The sequence below is a fragment of the Oreochromis niloticus genome, linkage group LG1, assembly GCF_001858045.2.
Source record: "Oreochromis niloticus isolate F11D_XX linkage group LG1, O_niloticus_UMD_NMBU, whole genome shotgun sequence".
Classification (NCBI taxonomy): Eukaryota; Metazoa; Chordata; class Actinopteri; order Cichliformes; family Cichlidae; genus Oreochromis; species Oreochromis niloticus.
Genome location: NC_031965.2, coordinates 33,268,180 through 33,293,411, shown reverse-complemented (window position 1 = coordinate 33,293,411; position 25,232 = coordinate 33,268,180). Strand labels below are relative to the sequence as shown.

The 25,232-nt window shown below is 41.0% G+C and overlaps 1 protein-coding gene across 6 annotated transcripts in view; it reads right to left on the bottom strand.

The window, feature by feature from the left end:
• LOC100697740 (A-kinase anchor protein 13) overlaps positions 1-25,232 on the bottom strand; it is a 124,662-nt gene that overhangs the window by 60,934 nt on the left and 38,496 nt on the right. For all 6 annotated transcript variants that reach the window (XM_025907818.1, XM_025907823.1, XM_005447695.4 and 3 more), the window contains exons 5-9: positions 25,014-25,185; positions 17,162-17,345; positions 15,578-15,773; positions 13,185-15,300; positions 11,705-11,790 (exon numbers count right to left, since the gene is read on the bottom strand). In XM_025907818.1, coding sequence (XP_025763603.1) covers positions 11,705-11,790; positions 13,185-15,300; positions 15,578-15,773; positions 17,162-17,345; positions 25,014-25,185 — 2,754 coding nt within the window. The remainder of the gene's footprint in view (positions 1-11,704; positions 11,791-13,184; positions 15,301-15,577; positions 15,774-17,161; positions 17,346-25,013; positions 25,186-25,232) is intronic.

Below are 25,232 nucleotides of genomic sequence, written 5' to 3'. Positions count from 1 at the left end.
CTCCGCTTCCTCTGTGGTCTCTACAACAGCTGTGTATATGTGTGTGTGCATTTGTGTGTGTGTGTATATGAGCTGGTTTTAGCTACAAAAGCTTCAGACTCCCTCCCTCCTATCTTTGCAGGCAACACAAAAGATTCGACAGTTTGGACGAAGCTGTGCAGATTTGACTGACAGCACAGAATGTGAAACTAAGAGTCAGAGAGAAGCTCATTGTGTTTTAATGAACTCCATCAATTATATCTAGCTAAAGATGATGAACTTTGACTTTCAATGTGTGCTTCATGCAAAGTCACAAGGCAACTAAAATCTGATTACTAATTTATTAACAAAGCCAGATTACCAAACCCAGACGCTTCAGATAATTACAAACCCCATGCTGATTGAAAATGCAGTTTTTTTAAAGGGTCAACTGCTTTCTGAAGTGAAGTGTCATTTACAGATATCACCTTCTATAAGATGCTTGTATGACCTCCTTCAATAATTTGTTTCCTCTTTTCTTTAACTTAACTTCCTCCTCACTTTAACATTTAACTCAAGCAAGCTTGGATCAACACGCTTTAGCATGACCCTTTAAACTTTAAGATTCATGCAAAGAAACCTGAAGGCACAGTATAAACAGGTCGCTAGTCTAAAGACATCAAATGTTCATCTGATAAAGAAATTGTTGGAATCAAAGAAAGCTGTCCCCCACAAGTTTAATTCACTGTGGCTGTATGGATGCTGTAGTTTTTATCATACTAGTAAAAGTGGTTCTGTAATGGCAAAAACTGAATACTTTCAAATGAACAGGCCAGTGATCAGAGTAGAAAAAACAAAAAAGGGGAACAACTTACTTTTTTTTGTTCGATAAGATCAGGTCTGTCTTTAGCTAGCAGCTAGTTAACTTCACATGAAATAAAGACAAAGGCAGCAGACAAAAACAGCTTGTCTCACTTTTTTTTAAAGGTAAGAAGTAGAAGTAGTATCTGCTTGCAATTACAAGCAGAGGCTGAAAAATGCCCATTACAGTATCCCAGAGCTTCCAGACCAGCATCCAAGGAAGCAGAAGATTTTTCAACTGAGGTTCAGGCTGCGAGGGCCTCTGCCCTTGACAGCCACCCAGTCCAAGTGTTACTGAACCCTGATGGCCCCTCCTGTTGGTGGTGGTCCAAGTAGTTACTTCAGACACTTAAGGATGTGCTAAGGCCTGGCCCCAGGCACTCACCTCGATCACGCCTCCTCCCAATTCCTCGTCCCATAACTGTCAAGTACACACACGCTGGGGTTCAGTATGCTGCCCAAAGGCACTTCAACATGCGCTGGAGAAGCCAGGCATTTCGTTTTATCACAAATGTTAGAGTCATAAGCAACAAAGTAACCAAACAGACTATTAAAAACAAAAAGAGGAAAAGAAGTCATAGCTAAACAAGACTTAATATAATGCTCAGGGGAAAAAAAGAGAAGAGAGACTGAAACAAAAACAAAAAAAACCATATAACACAGAATGATAAGTGAGTCCAAGCCAACTAACAAGGTCAACCCACCCCCAGAATGCTTTGAGGGTGAGGGAGCTGATCTCAGCTTTTATAAAACTAACCCTGTGCTATCTATTGAGGAGCCCACTGAGAAGCAGAGAAACACTGCACTCTATTTTCCAGGCCTGGGAGTGGCACGTATGATCTTCCCATTTGCATTCCTACAAAGACACTGACAACTAATTGCATACCAACTGGCACCATGTACAGGCACCTACATCATGCATGCATGCATCCACATGACAAACACTTACTTATGCTTCCTTTCCCCACCCCTCATCAAGTCTCACATGCACACAACAAAATCCCCCACATTCACAGATGCATGCGTAGAACACACAGGCTTCTTCTTCGTCTCTCACAGCTGTGTTCAGATATCAAACAGAGCCCGCTGAGAGAGAACAAACACGCTGACGAGGAAAGACTAGCTGGTCACAGAGGGCGCCACCACACACACACACAAACATAGACAAACGTGGACGCATAAATGCATACACAGGTTCTGGTCAGAGGTAAAATGACTGCCAGAGATTGCAAAAAATTAAAAAGGAAAAGAAAAACGGACAACAAGACTCGACCCTTAGCAGAGGACAGGAACAGCAGGACAACTTCAGAACAAAGAATTCAACGAGGCGAGAGAAGCAGCTCTGTGTGTTTTAATACTCTACTCCACAGTGTGTTTTGGCACTAATTATAAAATGAACTGAACCCTTAGGTATGATGAAGTACGAAGTGGATACTTTACCTAAGAAGTAGTGACACAGTGTGTGCAAATTCCTCCTTTTAATACACGAATGTTACTCAAATATTACTGCTGTATTTCCTTTATTTTGGCAGTGTGTTGCAGGCTAAGGTATGAAAGGTGACTGCACACAGCTCAGTCTGGACAAAACAAAAGCCTTTTCGATTTCAGTCACAGCATCAACTTCTTTCTCTTCTCAGCTCATATGTTCTAATTCAGTTCAATCATGCCTACTACAGAGCAGCTATAATGCTTGCACAAAAGTCATTGATTTGCTTAAGGACAAGTCATTTTTATGATTGTTTCACTGAGAAAAACATCAACTCAAAGGCAACAATATACTACCAGGAAGCAATTTAAGGGCCATAAAAATGATGAGAAATAAAAAAGGAGGGAAAAAGTCAGAGGCATGCGCACATTAAAAATGTGTTTATTTTTCCTCACAGACGCACCATGGATAAATGTGGCAGGCGATGTGGTTAGTATGCTCGATATAAACCAAGAGGCACAATGATTCAGCCAGTAAAGCAGCCACTCATTTAATCAGTTGAAGAAATCACACATTTATCAAATCAGCCAGTTAGCAGGTCTGCTAAACAGCTAGCCATTCAGGAACTGGTCCCCCATCTGAAAGCTGGCAGCCTCGATTCTGAACAACACAGAGCATATTTGTATTGCCGGGGGAATCTAAACTGTACCCAGTAAAAACACATCTGGTTTAAAAATAAAAAGGCGGGATGGTTTGTCTATACGCCGGGGCACGCAGGACTTGGACGGCTGCCTTGTTTCTAAACAGGCAGGCGGCCAGTGAGGCTCTGCAGCACTGAAGGATGCCATGGTGGAATGAATGACTGTATCCAGTCCAGCATGTATACATGGTCTCATCCCTGAGGCCTGGTAACAGCAAACCCATGGATCAATCTCCTCTGTGGTGCACCTTGGAAGGACTTTTATGAATTGTTCCATTCATAGAATGATTTCGTGATTAACACTATCAAAAGATTGCAATAAAAAGGGTCAAGAAGGTGCCACAAATAGAACAGCTATTTTTTGTATCTTTAAATCACATCACAAATGCTCTAAAAGAGCCCAAATAAAGAAATATCTGGGTTTGCCGAACCAAGAGTGTAGTACAACAGAATATATACCTATTAGCCTAAACATTAAACTCCAGCCTGTTATTCTGGAGGTTCTCCTGGTCCCACAAGGCAGCTCTTACCCATCTCTGGACCCACATGGTTTAGGAGTATGTGGCATCTGGTGGCCGGATGTTTGGGTCCTGCAGATGCTCGCTCGAGATCTGGATATTTATGGCGCATTGGGGGCCATACTGGGGTGTGCTTGTTCTGCAGTAATGTTTAGGTAGAAGTATAACCTGGCACCTGAAGGCCAGTACTCAAGAATTCCCAGCAGAACATCACAATAAGATTCACTTTACCCGTCAGTGCTTTTATCGTTTATGGCTGATAGGTATATTTACTGTAGTACTATGTTAGTATAAAGGGTTATTCACAGTTACTGTAGATGGTAAGTGGAGTGATGATGTGTTTTGTGATTCCAGGCCAGCAAAGATGCTGGGATGTGAAACACTGGTTGGAATGAAGTCATTTGGCCGAATGCCTGTTTCCATCTGAGGCCAGAGGAAACCGTTAGCCCAGAGCAGCCTTTTTCCCACACCATCATATCTCTCTCTCCCATCATATCTCTCTCTCCCTCTCTCTCGCTCTCTCTCTAACTCACTTGCACACACCCTTGCTATTTCATACCTCCGGGGTAAAGAGGAGCTGACATTTGGAACAAGTTTAGAAAGTGACAACAGACTAAAGAGAGGTGTTACATATACCAGAGCAAGTCTCTTCACAGATTTTCCTCTGCTCTGCCCTGAGTCTGGATGTCACGACCAGCAGACACTGTGACAGTAAACACCCCATATCAAACGCCCACTGCTGCGTAGTTACTAGTTTATTTTATGCACGATAATTAATAGTCCAGCCATCAGTAAGTGATTATTAGTTTAGATTATAGTTTATAGTCATCAACCAATAGGAAACAGTCCAGCTGAGTCATTGGCTAAGTGCGACTTAAATAAAACGAGGCTCATCACAGTCCGTTGACACCTATTTTGGTTCAAATTTACAATTACAAAGAATTTTAAATGACTTTACAGTATTTGCCTTTATCACATACTAATTAAGACTAAAACTGTCTGAAATAGAAACCTATTTAAAATAAAGAACTAGACGAAGTGAGGGTATTACAGTTTAAAGGGAAAGAAACAGCAAAACCAGATACATCGCAATTTCACTTATTTTTGCCAATGTTTGACAGTTGAGTAACCAACTGACGACAGACTTTACCGTGCTCTTTGAGTAAATATATTACCATCTACTCTAAATAGCTGCATAGATTAGTTTTTACAACCTGTGAAAGTCTTTCCCAAGCCTGTATCTAGAAAATATCACTAGATTGATAAGTTAGTAATGAGAAAATGATGTTCACTATTTGAGATTTTACAGGAAAAGCCTGATTTTGTTCTATCTGGCAAAATCTCTGGTCACATTTAAAATGTGTAAAACATTTAAATCACCTTAGTTTTTTTAGTCACCCTGCTTACAAATCAAACCAGTCACTTAATGTCCCTTGATGAGTTTCCTCCAGCTGTGACCGCTAACCACTGACATCTAGGGCTGTGCAATATGACAAAACATAATGGATGCTGACTGCAACACAACAAATATCTCCCGCCACCTAGAATCACATGAAAGAGTGTGGTGAGAGCGAACAAATAAGAGGGAAAAAAAAGAGCCATTAGGTGCTCAAAATAAACCAGAATGTCAAACGCTAAAATAAGCCTTGATGTGAGGCACGCTAAATACTTACAAAGATGGAAGGAGATAACAGTGGCAACTTCTAAAGATATGGTCTGAATTTACACTGTTGGTCAAAAAACCCGACTCCAAGCACACAATGCTCAGCAGAAAATGCTTTACACAAGTCAAGTTGCGTTGTTTATATTCCGGCCAGAGTAGAGGAGGAAATCCAAAACGCAGCATACGACGTTACAACAGATATGTGGACGGGCCAAACGACTCATCCCTGTATGATGTTAATGGTGCACGTCATCTGAGCACTTCACTCTGCAATAGATGTCTATTGTCCTGATAACCATACAGCAGAATTGAAAGCCAGGGGCCTCAGGAAAGCTCTTGAGTAGCGGTGACTGCGTGAGGGTCATCTATGTGCGTCACTAAGGATAACGGCACAATTTTTAGAGCGTTTACTGAACACTTATTGAAAACTGTTCTATATTTTATACATTAAAATGTTATGGTTACATTCTTAGTCAAACATTTTCCCAGATGTTCTAAATAAAAAATCAAAAGTAATCACATATAATAAAATAAGTTATATTGGGATATGAGGTTTTGGTAATATCTCGCTCTGTCTGAGCAAAAACTTAGAAGAAGCAAGTTTTTCTTTGTCTTTACTAAACGGGGATCTATTATGATTAAGATTTTAGTTACGCAAGTTCCTATTGCTTTGACCAGTAGTGCACAGGTCTCTGAGCTGCAGCAAGGAGAAACTCCACAGTGGAAAAATGTTGTAAAAGGTTCTATATATGCAGAGAAGGGAAAGTGCCTTTTGGGCTTTAAATAGCACAAGTTTTGGGAGCCATAAACATCTCATTTAGAAAGATTCCATCGAACCCCTGCTACATTTGGTTTAACACAGAACCTTTACAACACAGTAAGGGCACCTCTGAGCGAGAGGGAAATTAGGGTATAGCGAGACATTTTCAGCAAACTTTATCTTCTGCTTTAGTTTGCCAGACAAGTACCCACTGAGCTGACCAAAAAAACCCCAGAAAGACCTTAAACTGTCTGAGCCTCATTAAGTTTCATACACAGTTTATTCCACAGAGACGGATAGAGCGCAGGCATCTGTCTCTGTGTCACATACAGCATACACATGCAGCGAACATCCAGAAACCACACTCCACCCAAAATAATCAGCACTCTGTGTCTGGAGGGCCACTATCAACAACCATGCAATCATCTCCCAGGGAGCAACACAACGAAAGCCGTCACAACATCCCTAGCAGAGGACTACAGGTTTGCCGACACACGTTGAAGCACTTTGTGATGCTTATGATTACATTTTTCTAAATAAATATCTTTTCTGAATAGCTTTAAGGGGGAACTCTGATGAGGCCTCCAAACTGTCTGAGGACTTACGCTCCTAAATCACTCCAAAAGTATCCAGTTCACAGGCTTAGTTTTAGGTAATAATGTCATTTATTATCTTTAGCCTCTGTTTTATGGTTTACTTTTATGAATTAAATTCTGCTTTAGACGCCTTACCTTGCTTTTATTGCTTTAGCCATTACATTTTATCTGTCTGGAGCACTTAACTATGCTTTCAAAGCTTCAGCTCAAATGAGCATTAATACTGTGGCAGTAGTGGGATCACCACACCAAACAACTTTGTTTGAAAGCGCCGATAGGTAGCCTACCTTAATCAAAACCACGTCTACAGCTCTCTCCCCTTTGGCACAAAGACTATACCTCCGCTTGTGTCGTTCGTACATTTTCCCTTAAATATCCAGGGCTGCTTTATTGAACAGAAGGTTAAAAAAATCCAAGAGAAACACTGTTGAGGAGAACTGAAGCAGTCTGCTAAGCTTTTCACATCTGGCCACAGAAGCAGCTTTCCACCAGACTCCAGCTCTACTCCTCCCTCCTTCCCTTCTCCCCACCTCCCTCCCATACTTTTCTTTTCCTCTGTCGTCTCAACTTCTCTCTTGACTGTGTTTGACTCATGCCTTTGCTCTCTCTCTCTCTCTCTCTCTCTCTCTGTGAGGCTGTGAATGCCTCTCTCTTTTTGTATGAATCAGCCATCCAGAGCATTACATTGTTACTGTATGACAGATGACAGTGGAGCATTATTCCTTCAGTTAACGTTATTCAACAATATCAATTAACGCTGCTGAGTTTTAACACCCCCTACTGGTGAGCACCTTCTAGGTGTAACTACACCTTTTACAAGCCTTTTTTGCCAATACCATCTCTGACATACAGTTTGTAAAATGTTAAAACTGTTAAATATCAAGATTAATTCAATATGGATATGTTATATGATAGATGCCAGCATGGCACATGTATGCACAATCACAAACAAAAATCCATGTATAGGAACAGAACACCATGGAGGGGTAAGGTGGGGTAGCTGTAGCTCAGGAGATAACGCAGGTCACCCACAAATCGGAAGGTTGATGGTTCTGCTCCAGTCTCCGTGCCAAATATTAACCCCAAGTTGCATCAGAGTATGAATGTGTTTGAATGTTAGATAGAAAGCACTTACACTGGGAAAGCATAGAAGAAAGTGCTTGTGTGAATGGCTGAATGAGGCAGGTTGTATAAAACGCTTTGAGCGCTCAGAGCAGAAAAGCCATTTTGTGGACATAAAGACACTAAACGCCCAAACCCTTATTTATTATTTCTTGCAGCACATTAAGCTCCTGCTCAAGCTGTTCTCTCTTTTAACTCCCCAAACGAGCTCAAAGGCAATATGTTTGAGTTCCTTGATAAGATCAAAAATGAGTACACACAAAGAATAATTTAGAATGCCAATAAATCAAGCTCACTAGCAATTCTGGCAGATCAGCTGATCTCAGTGCCAGTAAAAAAAATCAGCTGAGATTCTTCTAAATATCCAACTGACAAACTGCAGACAGGATGTGATATTAAAGCTGATGAACACTGCCTATAGTTGCTTTGCATCCACAAGTCGCTTTGTAACCCAGCTCTGGCACAGCTCCTCTTTCATCCTGTTTCTGATTTACTCAGTGTCACGTCAAGATTTCAATGACGCCTGCTCTGTTCTATAACACTGTGCGTGGGAGGGCATGGAGGTCCTAGAACAAGGCCAAACCACCAAATATAAAAGTGCAAATCGAAAAAAACAATAACTATAGAGGTCTGAACTAGTTTGTGTGTGTGCATGTGTGTGTGTGCGTGTACAGATGGGCATATTTCATATGTGGCACGCCAAACAGACCTAAAAAGCGTAAAATGAAAAGGAAAAACTGTATATTGTAATTATAAAAGCAGCTGGACAAAAGCCTACAAAAACTCATCTAAACATTCTCCTGATCCTGCTTCTGATCTTTTGTATTTGCACATTTCATCACAAATTGCTATTAAGAAAAATTAAATTAAGCATAACAGATAGGATAAATCACAAATCAAAGTAACAAAGTTTAATCCCCCGCTGCCTCTATAATCAAATCTATGCTGCTGGGAAGGACGCCTGAGGTTGAGAACCTTCTGAACAATATTTGGATGGTATGCAAATGTGTTATAGTCCCTGCTGTCTGTGGGTTGTTGCTTACATGAGAATCCAGCTTTGACCTACTTGGCTATAGTTGTCCAGTAGCACAAAGGCGTGAATCTCAGTAGCCACAAACAAATGAAGCTCGGCCCTAATTGAAACTTTCACAGAGCACCAGGTGCTTCATAGCTCGAGGAGGCTGCTGAATGGCATTTAATTTTTTTTACACAGAAAGCATGATGTTTGATTCTAAAGTGCTGTTTGGTGAGTTCATATATTATTCTGCTGCAACTGATAGTTCAATTCAATTTATATAGCACCAAATTACAACAACAGTTGCCTCAAGGCGCTTTGTATTGTGAGGTACAGACTCTAAAATGATACAAAGAAAACAGCAACAATCATATGACCCCCTATGAGCAAGCGCTCTGGCGACAGTGGGAAGGAAAAACTTCCTTTTAACAGGAAGAAACCTCCAGCAGAACCAGCTCAGGGAGGGACACATATCTGCCGCAACCGGTTGGGGGTGAGTAGATGAAGACAGGACAAAGACAGTAGAGCCAGAGATTAATAACAAATAATAATTCAATGCAGGGTGGTGTATAAACACAGTGATTCCTTGAACAGCTTCTCAGCCTTGACTGACCATTTTTCCTCATTGTAAAGATAGAAAACTGTGTACATCCATGTAAGAGTTCCCTTTAAAACATAATAAAGGAACAAAGCTATTCAGTCACATGACCTCAACCACTGACTACAGGATACCCTTAGAAAGAGATTCTAAGGGTATCATTGTGAGAATGTCTCTACAGACCATTGCTGTCTCATTCACCAGAGGGTTTGTCATGTGCAGTAATTAATCAAAGACGTATTTCGCCTTGAAACTGCACTTTACCAGGAAAGGTTTCCAGTACACAAAAAATTATGCAACAACTCCTCCATATTCTCCCTATAATCTATTTTGAATCGGATGAGTGGAGGAATTAAACAGAGCACACACTGAAAGCAAGGACACAAACAGAAGTTAATGGGTCCATCATATTGATCTAGCCTCACTGTGATGTCACATTAAATAATACTTATGGGTTTTGTCTAAATAACAAAGCTGTTGGATTAAAAATCCTCAACAAGAGGAGATTTTAGCTTTCACTCTCTCTTACACATCTCTCTGCATGCATGTGCACATGAATCCCACTTGGAAAAAGACAAAAAAACCCAACCTAAATCTAATCTAAATTTATCTCGTGTTCTTATCTTGAATATTTTACACTTCTTTACACTTCAAACAGACTCACAGCTGTTGATGAAAACAGTTTTCGTCTGCTTTGACGTGCAGTTTGGAGGAAAGAAAAGCATAAACTTTATGGGTCAGAGTGTCACCGTGCAGATTGGCTAAGTCTAAAATATGAAACAGAAAAGCTGTCACACAAACGGAATCATCCAGGACTAAATTATCTGCAGTCTAAACAGCTTGAATCTCGTCAAAACGCTGTCACACTCTTTTTGATTTTAATTACTTCGTTAACCTTACGCATCTCATTTCATGCAGCTAGTTGTTGTTGCTGTCACTTAGATTCTCTTAAGCAGTCAGGTGTTTTCCCTTCCTGCTGCCTTGAGTTTTAGAACACACTGAAAATATATTTCATGTACACTTTAAACCACCTGAGTTATTTTTAATTATTTTTCTAATTATTTACACTTTTACAGAATAAGTTGAATAAATAAGTGTGGCTTGTTATTGTGATTGTTCTTATCGATTGCCATAAATGCTTTTGAATTCAAAAACTGTAACTTAGCATTCTTAAAAGAATATCTGAGGCTCTGTCTTCAGGCCATTCTTCACCTCAGCTTCTACTGCAGTTTGTTCAACACCAGCATGACTCCAGATTTCCTCCTCATCATAGCAATTAGGGGATATTTCAAAAGGATCAAATGACAGGTCATTAAATTGGAGAAGAAGAAGCTCCAGTGACGCCATTGAGGTTACATCTCCCTCTGCTGGCGACCCCACAGTCCTGCACACTGTGTGTATACCCTCCTGCAGTCAAACATCTGGCATTTAGAACAAGCCGATGACTTAGACCGCAACCCAGGAATAAGCAGAGCCACTCCAGTCTATGGCTGCAGAGGAATCTGTCAGTCAGCAACATTTCAGAGTAAAGCCTCGTCTACCAAAGGCTGCATCCATGCCTTCAGTAGCTGAGCTGATAATAAATGAACTGCATGGCAAGTCTCCCACAAGATGAAGCAGGGAAAAGTTGTGAGAATTTATAGTAAATCAAATGCATCGCTGTTACATAAAGAAACTTCACAGAGTAATATATTCCTTTTGAAAAATACGAAAAAAAAAAAAATCCAGTCCAAGCTACAAGTCTTACAATGTTCCAGACAGCTTTCCTCCTGAACTCTTGCCAAATATCTAGCTGGCACATCAAGCTGCTTGTAAGAGAATCTGGCTGTTCTTTCTCCTCTAATATTTGTGGTGTACTTTTTCTTTACTTGAAATTTTTTGCAATCCCTGGCTATTGCTGCATCTTAAGAATGTAAAACATAGTTACTGTTTCCAGAAAACCTGAAATTTGTCTTGTGCATACGCTTAAGGATACTTTCAGCAAAACACAGCAAGTTTGGTTAAAACTAGCAGTAAAAGCCTTTTCATCCTTACGTCACATTAGATTCTGTGCAGAACAAAAAAAACCAAGTATTAACTTTGCTTTAAATCTAGACAGATTTTAACAAACTGTGCCTGTGTTGAAATGCCATGCTACAACGCTACACAATTTATAAACTGAATTCAGAACAGAAAACAGTAGACTCTGCATTAGCAAGAAACAGCAGCTACATCTGTAACACTCTTCCATAAACTGTACAAAAACTGCATATAAAAGTCCAGCTGTCCATGTAAGAACACAATTGTTCTTATTTCCCATTAAAACAACAAAGACTCACCTTAGCTGCATGGTCGCTGACTGTTTGGACAGAGCATTTTTACTCCAAAAGCTACTTTGGTTGTTTCAAAGCTGCAGCAAACAGTGACTCATCTTGTGTTAATCAAACCCACATCAACAGCAAAGCAGAGCTTGATAGCTGACAACAACAGAAGAGACTTCAAGCGTACCGTGGAGAAGTCTGCTCCCTCCGCTGGGCCATTTTGTTCCTCCCCTGCATCACTTAAAGTGTCTTCAGACTTGATGACATCCACCTCTAGAGAAAGGCACACAACACAATGCAATCAGTGCAATGGCAAATCTTCCAAATATAGGAATCAATAACAAGTGTTTAGAGTGAATGGTTCTGAGACTTATCTTTCCTGAGCACAGATACACTGATGAGTCACAGACTTTGTACAATAGCAAAGTAGCAGAGTGTTTCTGGATGGTTTTATTCACTATTACCCTTCCCTGAAAAGGACCATTACCACTGAATCTGAGTTTATCAGAAGCCTAAAGGTCCAGTTGGGTTTTTTTTTTTCTTTTATTCTATATAGTTGTGAGAGAGAATTTGGGGGGTTTATATCTTGGTATTATTAGTCAACATGAGCTGATGACTGTCACTGGAAGCTTAAAAAGTCTCATAAATGATTCTACAGAAGAGAAAAATAAATAAAAACTACATCTTCTTTTGAAGCACTCACTAGTAGCAGATTAGATTTTCACCCTTCATACCCAAACTGGGAAACAACAGAAATTTTGTTTCTGACAAGCTCACCAAGATATCACCTGATGCTGTGACACTGTCATGCTGTAAATATATCCTCTAATTCATAATGACAACACATTCCCTGTGTGACGCACATCACAACCTTGCCCTTGACCTCTCTTTATTGGACTCGGTTCCGGCACAATTATTTCAGATGAGCAAAAACTGCCAACAGAGGACTGCTGAAGGTTCACTCTGTGAGTCTCCCTTCCTGCAACACACTCACATCAGCTGGCTTGTGTATGTTTGTTTTACAGATTCCAGACTTCTAGCTGTGTATCTGAGACCGAGTCACGTGCACTTGTAATGTGACTGTGCATGCTGACTTAGACTGTAGCCAGACCATGCTTTTGTGCTTGTAAGAGAGACTAACAAAGAACATATGAATATAAAGGGTGTTGTTGTCAGACTAATCGTGGCCTAAGGTATTGGTGGTGCAAACCAGCTCTGTACTTCCATTGAATAACATGTCAAAGTGTCTCATTGTGAGCTACTATGGCATAAAAATGAGTCTGATCAAAGTTTGGCATCCACAAAGTGTTTTAAAATACCATCTTTTTTAAAAATCAGATAATCGAGACCTACTAATAACTCTTCATTAGAATTACAATTTTCTCAAAATAGCATAAAGGCTCAGGACAACATATAGTCACAACAGCAATCTATCACAACGGGATGTCACAAAAAAGCTAAAACCCCTGTAAGCTCAATAACGGTGAGCTATGTGGCATTTAACTTTGCGGAGCTTTTGCCATTAATCACCAGAAGAGGACTGAATCTAATTTAGCATATTTGCTTAGGAATAAGACTTTGACAAACATATTGGCGTGTGATGCATGAGTGTGTGTGGACCTGGAATAAACCTGAACAAGGACTGAAATAAATCAGCATTTACCCACCTTGAGCTTTAGTGCCGCAGCTCTCCAAGGATCCATCCACAAAATCAGAGGGATTTTCAGTCATCAGATTCTCAGTATGAAGTTCTATGGATCCTTCACTCTTAAGTGAAAGTGCCGTTATTTCCGAGGAACTTAGATCAGCACTATTTGAAAGAACAATGTCACCCTGTGGGATAGACAAAGTGATCTGATTCTCAGGTAGCCTTTCCTCTGCTGTTATCTCAGAATTATCCTGTTTAGGTTGAACATTTCCACTCTCATCTGCTGCCACTACCACAGGCATATCACTTGTCTCACTGGTCTGTTGAACATCCTCTTCAACTATGTTGATGACTTTGCTCTCTTCTGTTACAGGTGGCTCAGTTTCGGTAAGTATCCCGCTGCCCAATCCTGATGCTGAGAGCTCTATCCCTACATTCAGATCAGAGCTGTTGGTCTCCTCAGTTTCACTTTCCTCCACCTGTACTGTTGGAGTATCCTCACTCCTAGCTGAGTCAAAGGACAGATCCTCTTTGGAAAGATCTGGGGCTAGATTCTCAGTCGCTTCAGAATTTAAATCATCCAAGCTCAAGAGTTTGGGTTCTGATTCAAACTGGGTGTCAGGCTCCGATGAGAGTCCTGTATCCACAGTTGTGAAATGTTCACAGGTTTCTTTAGGTTTAAAATCACTGCGCGCCTCAATCTCAAATCCAGCTGAGGACTGCTGTACTATCGTTGACTGAAGTAAGTCCTGATCCTCCATAGCGACGCTGCCATGAGCAGGCTGGAATATTTCTGTTGTAGAGCTTCCAGCTGATCTGAAACTGCCATCGTCATCACTGGAGAGTCCATGGGCCGTACCTGAGTCATGGTCAGCTTGACGTTCAGTTGGCATCTTGTCAGGCAACGGCTCACAGTTAAAAGTATCAGTCTGTGTATCTACTACGACGTCACTGAAAGCCAAAAAAACAGCTGAACTGTCAGCTTCTTCCACAGGCAAAATGCTGCTTTCAATACTGTATCCAGAGGGTTCGACTACGTCTTCACTGTGTAGCTCTTTTCCACCGACTGCGTCAGTACAACTCCCAGAATGACAACCACTTTCTGATGCCAAACCCCACTCCTGCTCTGTAGCGTAATCCCTACCAGCTGTTTCCTGGTTTTGTTCCAGGCTGTTTATGTCTGGTAGAGGTTCCCCTTCATGGAGACCTTCTATCAACAGACATGGAACAGGTTGAGGCTCCTTGATTACATCACCACACTCTATCAGCGTTGGGTCTGGGAGGTCCATCGGGGTTGATAAAGTGTCTGTTAACCCTTCACTCTCTTCCTCGTTTTCATCTAGAGACAGTACATTACTGACATCCCGGCTGTGTTTCGCGTCTTCTTTCCCAACGTTCTCTTCTTCTTGGGAGCACTCCTTCACTTCAGAATCAGAATTGTCTGAAACCTCAGAGTATGATGATGATGCTGACTGGCCCATGATTGACTCGTTTGTGTCTCCGCTGGCCTTTAGTAGATCTGTTAATTCAGAGCTGATCTCCTCCTCCCTCCTCTTGGCTGAGCTGTCCTCTGCTTCCTGCTCAGATCTATCCTCTCCCTTCTTGGCCTCCTGTCCTTCCTGGATCACAGCCTCTCCTCTATCAGTTTCCTCTGCCTGTTTACCACAGCCTGCCTGTGGTAGAATTCCCACAGTGAGACTTTTCCCTTCAGCCTCACTCTGTACTCCTTCACTCCTGTCAGACAAACTCAAACTCTGCATGGAAACAACAGGCCGCTCCTGTTCCTCCTCCTCCTCCTCTGCTTTGGAGTAATCTCTCTCCGTGTTTGAACACACCCAGTCCCCTGGGGGAACGAGGCCATGCTCCTGGGGGTGTACTTCTGATGTTGGAGTACTCACAGTCAAACTACAGTCTTTCTCTGCATTTCCAGGCTCACCTTGTCTACAATCAACAGTGCTGTTGCTCTCCACTGGGCAATTTTCTAACCAACTCCCTTGTGTTGTTGTATCCGGGCACTCCGACGCCGTATCAGACTGCTGGAGTCGATCCAGACATGTTAAGTGTGCTTCGACACCGTCAGAACATTCAGCAGCAGTGTGCAGAGAATCAAACTGCAGCTTCAGTACAGAAACTCCCTGCAGAATACGGAACAAGACAAAGAAAATGTTAGCTCTTCTTTAAAAAAACAAAAAACAAAAAGAAACAACAGACCTGCACTTCAGTTCTTATCAAGCGCTGACTCTATGATTGCATAAGGTGTTCCACTGGTTATACAAATGAAGTTTGAAGGTTAAAAAAATGAGGGCAGTGAAAAGACAAACAATCCAACAATGTTCAGTAGCAGCAGAGCTCCTGGTTTTAGCCAATGTGAGCACAGATAGCGTGCTAAAAGAGGAAGGTGCCATGACTCACCTTGGCATGAAGATGACAAATCAAGTGCAGCAGCTGCTCCACACTCTTCTGAAAGGACGGTGGGTCACGCCCAGGGTGTATGCTCAGTGTCAAAGTGTGTGTGTTCAGTTTGGGAAGGTGGCAAAACACCTGAACGTCTTCAGAGACCTGCTGGACAGTGTCAGACTCTTCGTCCTTCTCCGGCTCGGTCTCAGCCCTGCCGTGAAATAAACACTTAGATCATCCGGAAGGGTCTGCAGTGTGATTGGCTAACACGGAAAGAAGGTTTTAACAGTGATGTCAGCCAATTCACAGAGTGCAGTTTTTCTTCCATAATTCACATCCTTAAACTTCAAATTGGCTAAGGCCGGTTGTGAAAGTCGATTCTAGTAGTCAGCAAATAATCAAGCAAAGTACAGAGATTACATGTTAGTAAAACTTTAAAAGTTCCAGATGCCATATCCTGCCCACTAAAAATTATACTTTTCTTTCCAGTATTAAAATACACGTACTTAAAGGCCACTCCTAACTGATAAGCTTTCTAAAAAAACCTTCTCTCCCCTGCTGCATTTCATTCAAGAGTTGACGGTAAAGTATGTGCAGTTTTTCATTTTTTTCGTTTTTTTATTTTTCATATGTTGGTGCTGCACAGGGGAGACGCCTCCTAGTAAGGCAGATCTGTTTGCGTAATCCTGGGTGGACTTCTTTAACACCGAGGCCCGGCAGCTGAGGTCACCAGCCAAGGCTACAAGTGACTTCACTTTTCATGAGGCAAATGTAATTACCAGCACATAAAGAGCGAGATGGAGGTCATAAACTGTCTTCAGCGCAAGCTTAGCAACAAGGAAGCTCGCTAAGTGGCAGTTTTCCTTCAGCGTGTGGCATCTTCACTTTGAGTTTAGTGAAACGTTCTCTGCAAAGACATAAAAGGAGTCTCTTTCCACTTTAAGCTCTGTCTAAGTCGATGTACTCAAACGCTCCTTTTTCCCCCTCTGAGTTTTAATTTTGAATGAAAGAATTTGACCTCACTAGTCTCTGGAAGATATTATTAGAGGATAATACTTGACAACTTTAAACAAAACACATACATCACCATGCCATTAAACTGCAGAGACAGCACTGCAGTGTGTTTGGATTAAAGTGGAGCTGCGTATAGTGAGACTGAAAAGGTACTACAAGAGGTCAGTGGAAACAGGACTGAGGCTTTTGTGTTGCAGAATAGTTTCCCATCACTTTGGATTGCCTTGGAACAATACTGGCAGCCCACAACTTTTCAATTTGCCCTCAACTATCTGACTGCAGCTGAAAGTGCTAAGCTAGGCTGCTGCGTGGCTTGGTGGTGATGTTCTTTGAATACTTCTATTGTTCTGTGAGGACAACAGACAAACAACATTGCTATAAAAGAAGGAGGAACCACGCCATCTGCCCTCTGATATATTGACATGGAACTGTTTGTACAGAGAGGAGGGCAATGTTCACTGAACCTCAGGGCTAATGTCACTGTCACACAGCGTGAGGACAGTTCAGACAAATAAATCTTTTTCAAGCATAGCCATATGACACGAAACCTGAACTGAATGTTTTGAGAAAAATACAAGCACTTACTTTGTGAGGAGCTCATGGAGGCATTTGTGCCCTCGTAATTCCGCAACGGCGGACGGGGTGTAGCCTTGCCTGTTGGCCAAACGAAGGGCTCCTCTTGCCCCAGCCTGCTGCAGCAAGAAGTGTGTAACCTGAAAGAGACCTCGACGTGCTGAGAAATGCAGCAGAGTCTCCTGAGGATTCAGATCTGAGGAAGAGAGAGAAGATGACAAATAAAGACCAAAAGAATCAAAAAGAGAGAGCGTGACAGAGTGCAGCGGTCCGGGGAGCTAAATCGTGGCAAAGCAGCCAACATACCATCAATTGTGGCAGCCTGGCAACACTGCAGAGCAGTCTAATTAAACCAGTTCAGGATCCACGATGACCCAGCATACAACAGACATTTGCACACTCACAGACTGATAAAACCACAACTTGTCTCCTTCCTGCTATGTCCATCAGATGATCAGTACAGGCATCCGCAGGACATAACTGTCATTTTGTGATTAAATCCAGCATGCCAGCTGACTGTAATTGTAATCATGCCTTTTGTGTGCCTGAAAAATACAGACCATATCAAGATTTTGACATGTTCAGTGAATGCGGAAAAGCCTTTGAAGCATCATCGGACAAATCAAAGCAACAACAGTAATGGCTCTATGAATAAATCAAAAGACACCATTTCATTTCAGCAGATGTTAACCACATACCAGCACACCACAGTCCCATTTTTAATTTAAGTCCATTATTAGCCCAGTATATCAGTCAGACTGCTAATAACACCATCAAACACCAAGATCGTCCCTTTCACACATTCAAAGAGACACTAACAGAGACTCATGGACACACACACACACACACACACACACACACACACACACACACACACACACACACGCTTCATCGTTCTGCTAAAGCAACAGGTTGCCAGCAAGGCTCTCTTCAGTACTAAAGGCTGGCTGAGGGCTGTTGGCTATCCCAGAAATTTCCTTGTTTCAAGTTGTGTAATTAATTCTCTCTCTGTCTTCATTGGAAAAGATTATGAAAACACTTCTGGGTCTACAGGAGTTGCCCAAACTTTTGTGTTATTATTAATCTCTTTTACTGCCCAACCACTGGCAAATTTATTGTCAATTTAAGAGGGCATGCTGACATAAGGATGCCCGAGTTTTAAGTTAGTGGGAAATCGAGTCCTGAAGTGCAATAAATGATAAATTGTCAATGGAAAGCAGAACAAGCAGCTCATTGGAGAGAAATAAAAAAGTAATAATATGTCAGAACTGGTAATTTAAAACACCACACAACATTGCAAGCTTGCGAGTTTAAATGTGGTGTTCAACTTCAGTACCCAGATGTCTGTAATGCAGTCAGTAAACTGCATATACAGTGCTTTTGTTTATCACCCAGCTGGTCTGTGGTTATTTATAGCAGCAAAAAGTATTGTTGCTGGTTCCAGATTTCTCTGGACGGTCTTTCTGCACTGTTTATTAGGAAGATTGTTTTTGTTCTTTCGCTTTCATTTGTCACTGCCTATGAGCAGAGGATTTTCTTCCAGTACACAGTACAGGAAACCAGATTTATTTGCACAAACAGATAAAATATAAGGCTTTTGGGTTAGACACAAACAGGATGTTCTATATACCAACTCCTCTGTGATTTCTTCTGGGACTATTTTACTCTGCCTAGTGTAAGTTTTAACAGCAAGATATGATCAGCTGGAAAAGAATGAAAAAATAAACTGCAGAACAAATGCTTGAGAACAGGGAAAGGGGCAGAAAACACATTTTCCTTGGTGTTATCAGCATCACAATAATCGTTAGGCAACATTCACAATGCTGGTTGTGTCTGCTGATGAGAGGTTTCAGTCCATTTACTGTGGGCCTTTATGAACAAGCCTGCCCTGATCAACCTCAAGCTAATTGGTCAAATTTAATGCTCCACTTGGCCGAGCTGGGCCGGTGTGGAATGTGAGGTGCCAACAGCAGCAGGAAATGCTTTACTGCTGGGTTTGTTTGCGGTTCCTCAAAACTGGCTGCCATAACAGCCATGTCATTTTCATATTATGAGTGCCAGCTAGAATATACATGCAATTTTAGCTTTCTGCTCTGGGACAGAAATCACCAACACAATGTGGCTTCAATGAATGATTGGTCACAACAAAGCAGCTTCACCGCTTCCTGGCAGAGATCCTGGCTTCTTGCTGCTTCCCCAATTATTCGGTATAGTTATTCATCAGGAAAATGAGCCCCAAAAAAATTTTTTTAAAAAAATCCTTTACCCAAAAGTGACATTTTACTTTTGTAGATACTTTTGGAGAGAAAACAGAGGAAAGCAGCTAATCCTCAAATTTCAAAAGCAATTTTTAGCCTTGATAGTGGCTCTCAAAAACTACAAGGCAGAAAATCTGGTACAATCATAGAATGAATACACACTTTGGTCATGTGAAATGCTTTGACAACTGTCAGAATACTTGCCAGGATATTATCACCTGATTTTCATCTAGCGCCATCTTCAGATCAGAATTTTATTTGTCCAATACCATCAGTTAAAAAACAAAACAAAAACACAAACAAACATACCCATTAACATTAGAAGGACTTTGTGGTAATGAGCAAATTTCTGCATTGAACCTTAACATTGCTAGTGGTTAAATGTGATGAAAAGGTGAAAGAGGTTAAAACGGGTCAGTTATTTTTCTATAGTGAGGATTTCCTTGCTTCACTGGCGCAAAGGGAGGAAAAACAAAAAGAAATGAACAAATTGGCATCAGCTGATATCTGTATCAGGCCCTAGTTTGCGTGCAAAAACATTAAACTAAACTGAATAAAATTTTAATTATACAACCTATGTAAGCGTTATTATCTCACCTTTGACATCAGGAATAATGGTGGGCCTAACTGAATTGTTAGCAGGGCTGCAGGCTCTTTGTCTTATTGATGAATGAAGTAAACAACTAATACATTATGCAACAGTTCTGTTAGTTGACTTTAGTGAATTTAAAGGCCACAGATCATTGAGTCATCTACTTTAATGGCACTGATTGACAACCCACGGGCTTTAGATAATTTGACACTGAATGCACCTGTTCAAAACCGAGGAATCAGTTGGGAACTGTCAACCATCTTTAATGACATGCGCAGTTTTTCCAGGTGACGTTCCCAGACGACAATAAATGGGTGGCTACAGTGAGAGCAGCGAGTGCTGCGTGCCCACAGCGTGAAGGATGACTGAGATGAAGCACCGTCACCTCCACCTATAGTCTAATGCTATCCATCATCTGACAGATCTGATAAATGGAGAGCGGAGTCGCGCTCCTCTTCCCTCCCCACGGCTCCGCACCGGTGAGCGTCTTGTATTGAAGGTGTGACATATTGTGAAGCAGAGCCTATTAGAGCACACATCACTCACCACAGCATGAAGCCGCCTTCCGCATCAACAACATGACAACTGACTTCAATGCAAAGAAGCCTGTATGTGTGTGTCCATCTTTAAAGCGCTCTGACACACTTCACAGTAACAAGTGGATCGGATCTAATCGGGATGAAGGTCAATACTGATAAGCTAATTTTTGATATGACGAGTTTTCTTCCTAGAACAATAACAAATTCAAAATTTTAAGAAGTGTGTGAGCTTTTCTGATCTCATTACTCTTCCCAGCTCTTTTTCTTTTTTTCCAGTCAGTTTTGTCCAAAATCTTGCCGGCTCTTCTGGTTTGGCCTAATATCCAAATCCAAGTTTAACCATTAGCTATTATCTGAGAAATAGCCAGAGGCTGAGGCAGCGGTCTAACTACTCCCAAAAGTCTTGTTTATGCCGTTTCACAGAGAGCAATTACCTCGCAGAGTTTATCATCTGCATTGGCTCGTTTGGCTTCCTTTAACTGATTAAAGTTGTCAGAGTCAATGACTGGAGAAAATTGGCACTTGATTTTAATAAAAATGTATGTTTGTTTCCACTGATGTAGCAGTTTCTCACAACCTCAAGTGCTCAGGCTTCAGCAAAGGGATACTCAGCTCTATTTATTCATACTAATACCAGAGTTAGAGATAAATCCGTGTAGTGGCGTGTTCTGTAAATACACCAGTCTTCAAATACACTGGACGTATTTGAACACACGTACTCTATTTTAACTCTGGAGTTTTCTGCTCTGGAGATCAAACCTGCTGTTTACTTCTTCATTTTGACCATTTACAACAGCTGATTAGCCACTATTTTCACTATTTTTACATTTTGCACATGTTCGCCTCATATTATAATACAGCACCTGTCTTCATCACGAAACAAAGGTCTTTAGAGAGAAGACTAAACATGGTCCATTATATTTGAAAGACAAGGACAAGATATTGGGCCTAGGTGGGATGTTGTCACATGGAGAAATGTGACTTGCATCAGTTAGCCCAAATATTATAAAATGTCGACATTTTGATCATCGCCACATGTCTGTCTATGGATGTCTCCATGACAAACCTTTTTTAAAAATTTTTACAATGCAGGGAACAAACAGAGGAGATGGAAAAAAAATAATGTAACTTTACAGTCCTGCTGCTAGGAAGGTCAAATCCAAGGTCAAAACAGAGGCCAAAAGTCAAACAGAGCTAATAAACAATTTGAAATCTGCCACATTTCATACCTGACACCTATAAGTCATAGAAACTTAATCAAAATTGGAAGATTAAATAAGTGGCCTTCTGAAATTATTTGCCAAAATTCACCAGTAAAGATGTGCTTCAATCATTTTTGTTCCAACAAATAACTTTTAGTCTTAGACATAACCTTGTGGCATATCATGAAGACTAGAGCCAAACCAACCAGTTTTAAGTGTCACTTTCACTTTCAGTGAGTCAAATTAGTATAGTGTGATTACATTTATTCCAGAAGCATTTGGGCTGTAGACCAGTGTGTCTTCCATGTGAATAATCCAAGTATACAGAAATATTTCTTATAGATAAAATGAACACACATAGGCGATGATGTAACGGTGTCAGCTGTTGCTTTCAACTGCACAAGCTCACTGTGAGAGAACTGAAGTTGCTCTTTGATTGTGTCAGAATGGCACTTCACATCCATTTGACACCCCGAAGAAAGAGTGTGATGACAAACTGAAGCAACTCGAGGGCTTCTGGTATCAATCAAGCCATAAATGGTATGTTGCAAATGTTTATTTTGGGATACTTTGAAAGCACCTGTCGTATATTATTAAGCTCTTAAAAATAAATTTCCAAATATAAATAAATAATTATTTTTATATACAGTCTTCTTGGGATGTTAAGCTGTTTAGCACATCTATGACTCTCATTTCCAGCCCCAGCATTTTTACTGTTGGACTCTCTCAGAGTAGCTTTGCAAAATAATACATTTTTATATTGGGCCTTCATCTGCTGTCTAAAACACACCATTTTAGCTCTTTCTGCACTCTTTAAACCAGCCCCTTTCTGATTGGCTGTACCTCTCAAACTAAAGAGTGAAAAGCAGGTGGATGTGGTTGCTGTTAAGCCAGAAATATACTCCTGATCACTGTTTAAACTGAGAGACCACAATATATATGGAGAAAATTTAAATTGCCATTATTCATATGTATGCTTATATTTATACAAAAAAATGTTCAGCATAAAACCCTTTATTAGTGAATAAAACTGGTTTTAACTATCCAATACTTGATTATTTTTAGGTTAAATATGACCATGTCAAGAGAATAAAGGCATTTGAGTGCCTTTAAGTACATTTTTTTAAATGCCTTGGAGGTCTTGGATTTTTAATTCCCAAATCCTCCTCAAAAAGCACCTAAAAATTATTTGAATTCAGGAAATGCTCCTCCTCAAACACTCTTCAAGTGGATGAATAGGACTTCATCTGCTGTGAGCACACTGACATTAGCACACAGAACATACACAACCTTATTAAAGACACTACCTGGCAGAGTCAAGTCAATGGAAGATTTAAGACAAATTATCATGAATTCATCTCTTGAGTAAAAATTGTTTACAACCATATATTAGCTCGTTTGTTGATCAAATTTCTCTGCTACCTGAAAAATGTGTATTTTGACAGCAAGTCTGGTCAAAGCTAGATTTGCACTTCTGTGTTGGATTTTTAACTGATGATATCATCACTTACTGCATATAATCAAGATGCCATTACTTCAGTATGCGCAGCTGAAGAGGATGGTGTCAGGTGGTACCAAACCTTCACTGGGTGTTTCAACCCCTAAATGCACAACCCTCTAGTTGGCAAGTAAGCAATGGTGTTGAAATCTCTGCCCATCAATTCCAGACCTCGGGCTCACCTCCTGCCATTTCCAACAGCAGGTTCTTTCTGCTGCCTCAAGTCAAATTCTGCCCACAGCTGTTTCAAATCCTCCCCTGATATTATCTGTGAGCGCCGTCCATGTAGATCGCACTAGCAAACATCTAAACCAAACTTCCACAATAAACAGCCACTATCTCTTTTTGTACTCCAGGAAAAATAACTGGAACATACAGTACTGCCTCCTTCGCATCTCTGACCAAAAGTCCATCCTCATCTCCACCCACAGAGAGGTTCACAATTGTCCTTTTTATTCTGTTGTAGCCGTGTTATCAGCTGATGGATTAGTTGGTATCGTTTTCACTTTGTAGGTCTGTGAGTGTTTATGCATATGTCCTCGGGGCAAAATAAGAGACGTAATACAGCACAAACTACAACAAAGGGGGTTCTGGGCAATTTGCTAGGTGTTTATACAACTGTCTTGGGACAGATGATACCACTGTTTCAGCGCAGCAAGAGCAAATCAAAAAACTTTACAGCTATGTAGTTCAGATGAAAATGGAATGCCAGATTCAACAACAGCTGGTATAATACTGTGGTTGCATTTATGCGGAAACATGTCTGATATGGTCTTAGGTCGCATACATAAGCTCCACAACTGCAAGTTAACAATAACAGATATTTGGGAGAACAGTGGAAGGCAAATGTCACAAGCAAAGTCACATTTAAAGCAAAGTGCCAAGAAAAGACTAACCATAAACTGCTGAGGAGGGAGTGATCGTTCTACAGAGATAAGCTGCAACCACAGATACCTCTAAGTTAATAGTACATTTAAACTTTCATAGTGTCACGCATTTCCAATTTTTATAAAATGATGGATTTCTTGTGTTTAAAATGAACGAACAGTTTAGTGATTTAAATTTTAAGCTAGGAGCTGAAATGATTCCTGCTGGGTTTAGGTAGCCAATTTAAATTTACAGACTGTGAAGGTCAGACAGAAGCGGTACCTTAATGTTATTTCTTTCCCAAAAGCTGTGTCATAACCAATTTCAGACTAGCGTTGTGAGACTGGATAACTTCTACAGTTGCACAGGCTAAGTTCATCTGTCAGAAGGGGCGACAGCCGACTGTGATTAACCCAAACATCAGTGCTCCCGCTGTCGTAATGTAAAATGTGTTCAGTTCCACTCTGCCATTGCAGTAATGGAGGTGGTGTTCCAGAGTGAGAGTGCAATATATAAATCAACCACCAGATTTGTCTATAAAAATAGAAGTTAAATGGAAGTCACTTTTAGTAACGCATGCTGCAAAGCACACACATACCCACACAATGTGGAGACAGTAAACAGCTTGTTACATCCATGCACTCATCTGCACTAATCAGCAACAAAGTCTTGTTGTTTTGACCAGTAATTACAGTGTCTCTCTTTGAAAATGCCAAAAAAGAATCCTCAGTCTTGCTAGTCTGCTGATATCTGCTCAACAACATAAAAGGAGGCAGATAAACAAACACACAAACAGCAGGGTCATGTGTGTCAGTATGTGTTATACAACCATAATTTGTCAGTATGTTTCTGCATCAGTGCAGAGACATTCTGCCTGTTTCAAAGAGTCCACTGCCCTCCAGACTCACCAGTGCTGTTGGATCGTTTGTTCCCCAGTAAATTCCATCCTGTAGGCAGTTTGAGGTGGTGTAGGGCCAGTGCCAAACTCTCATCCAGACGCTCACACTCCTGCAGAGGAATCTGACACTCATCCAGCAGCAGCGCCCCATCGAGGCCATCAGCCCGGCCCACCGTGCTCACCTGTGTGGAGGGTGATTACAGAGATGAGTCGAGTTTCATAGAGGTTG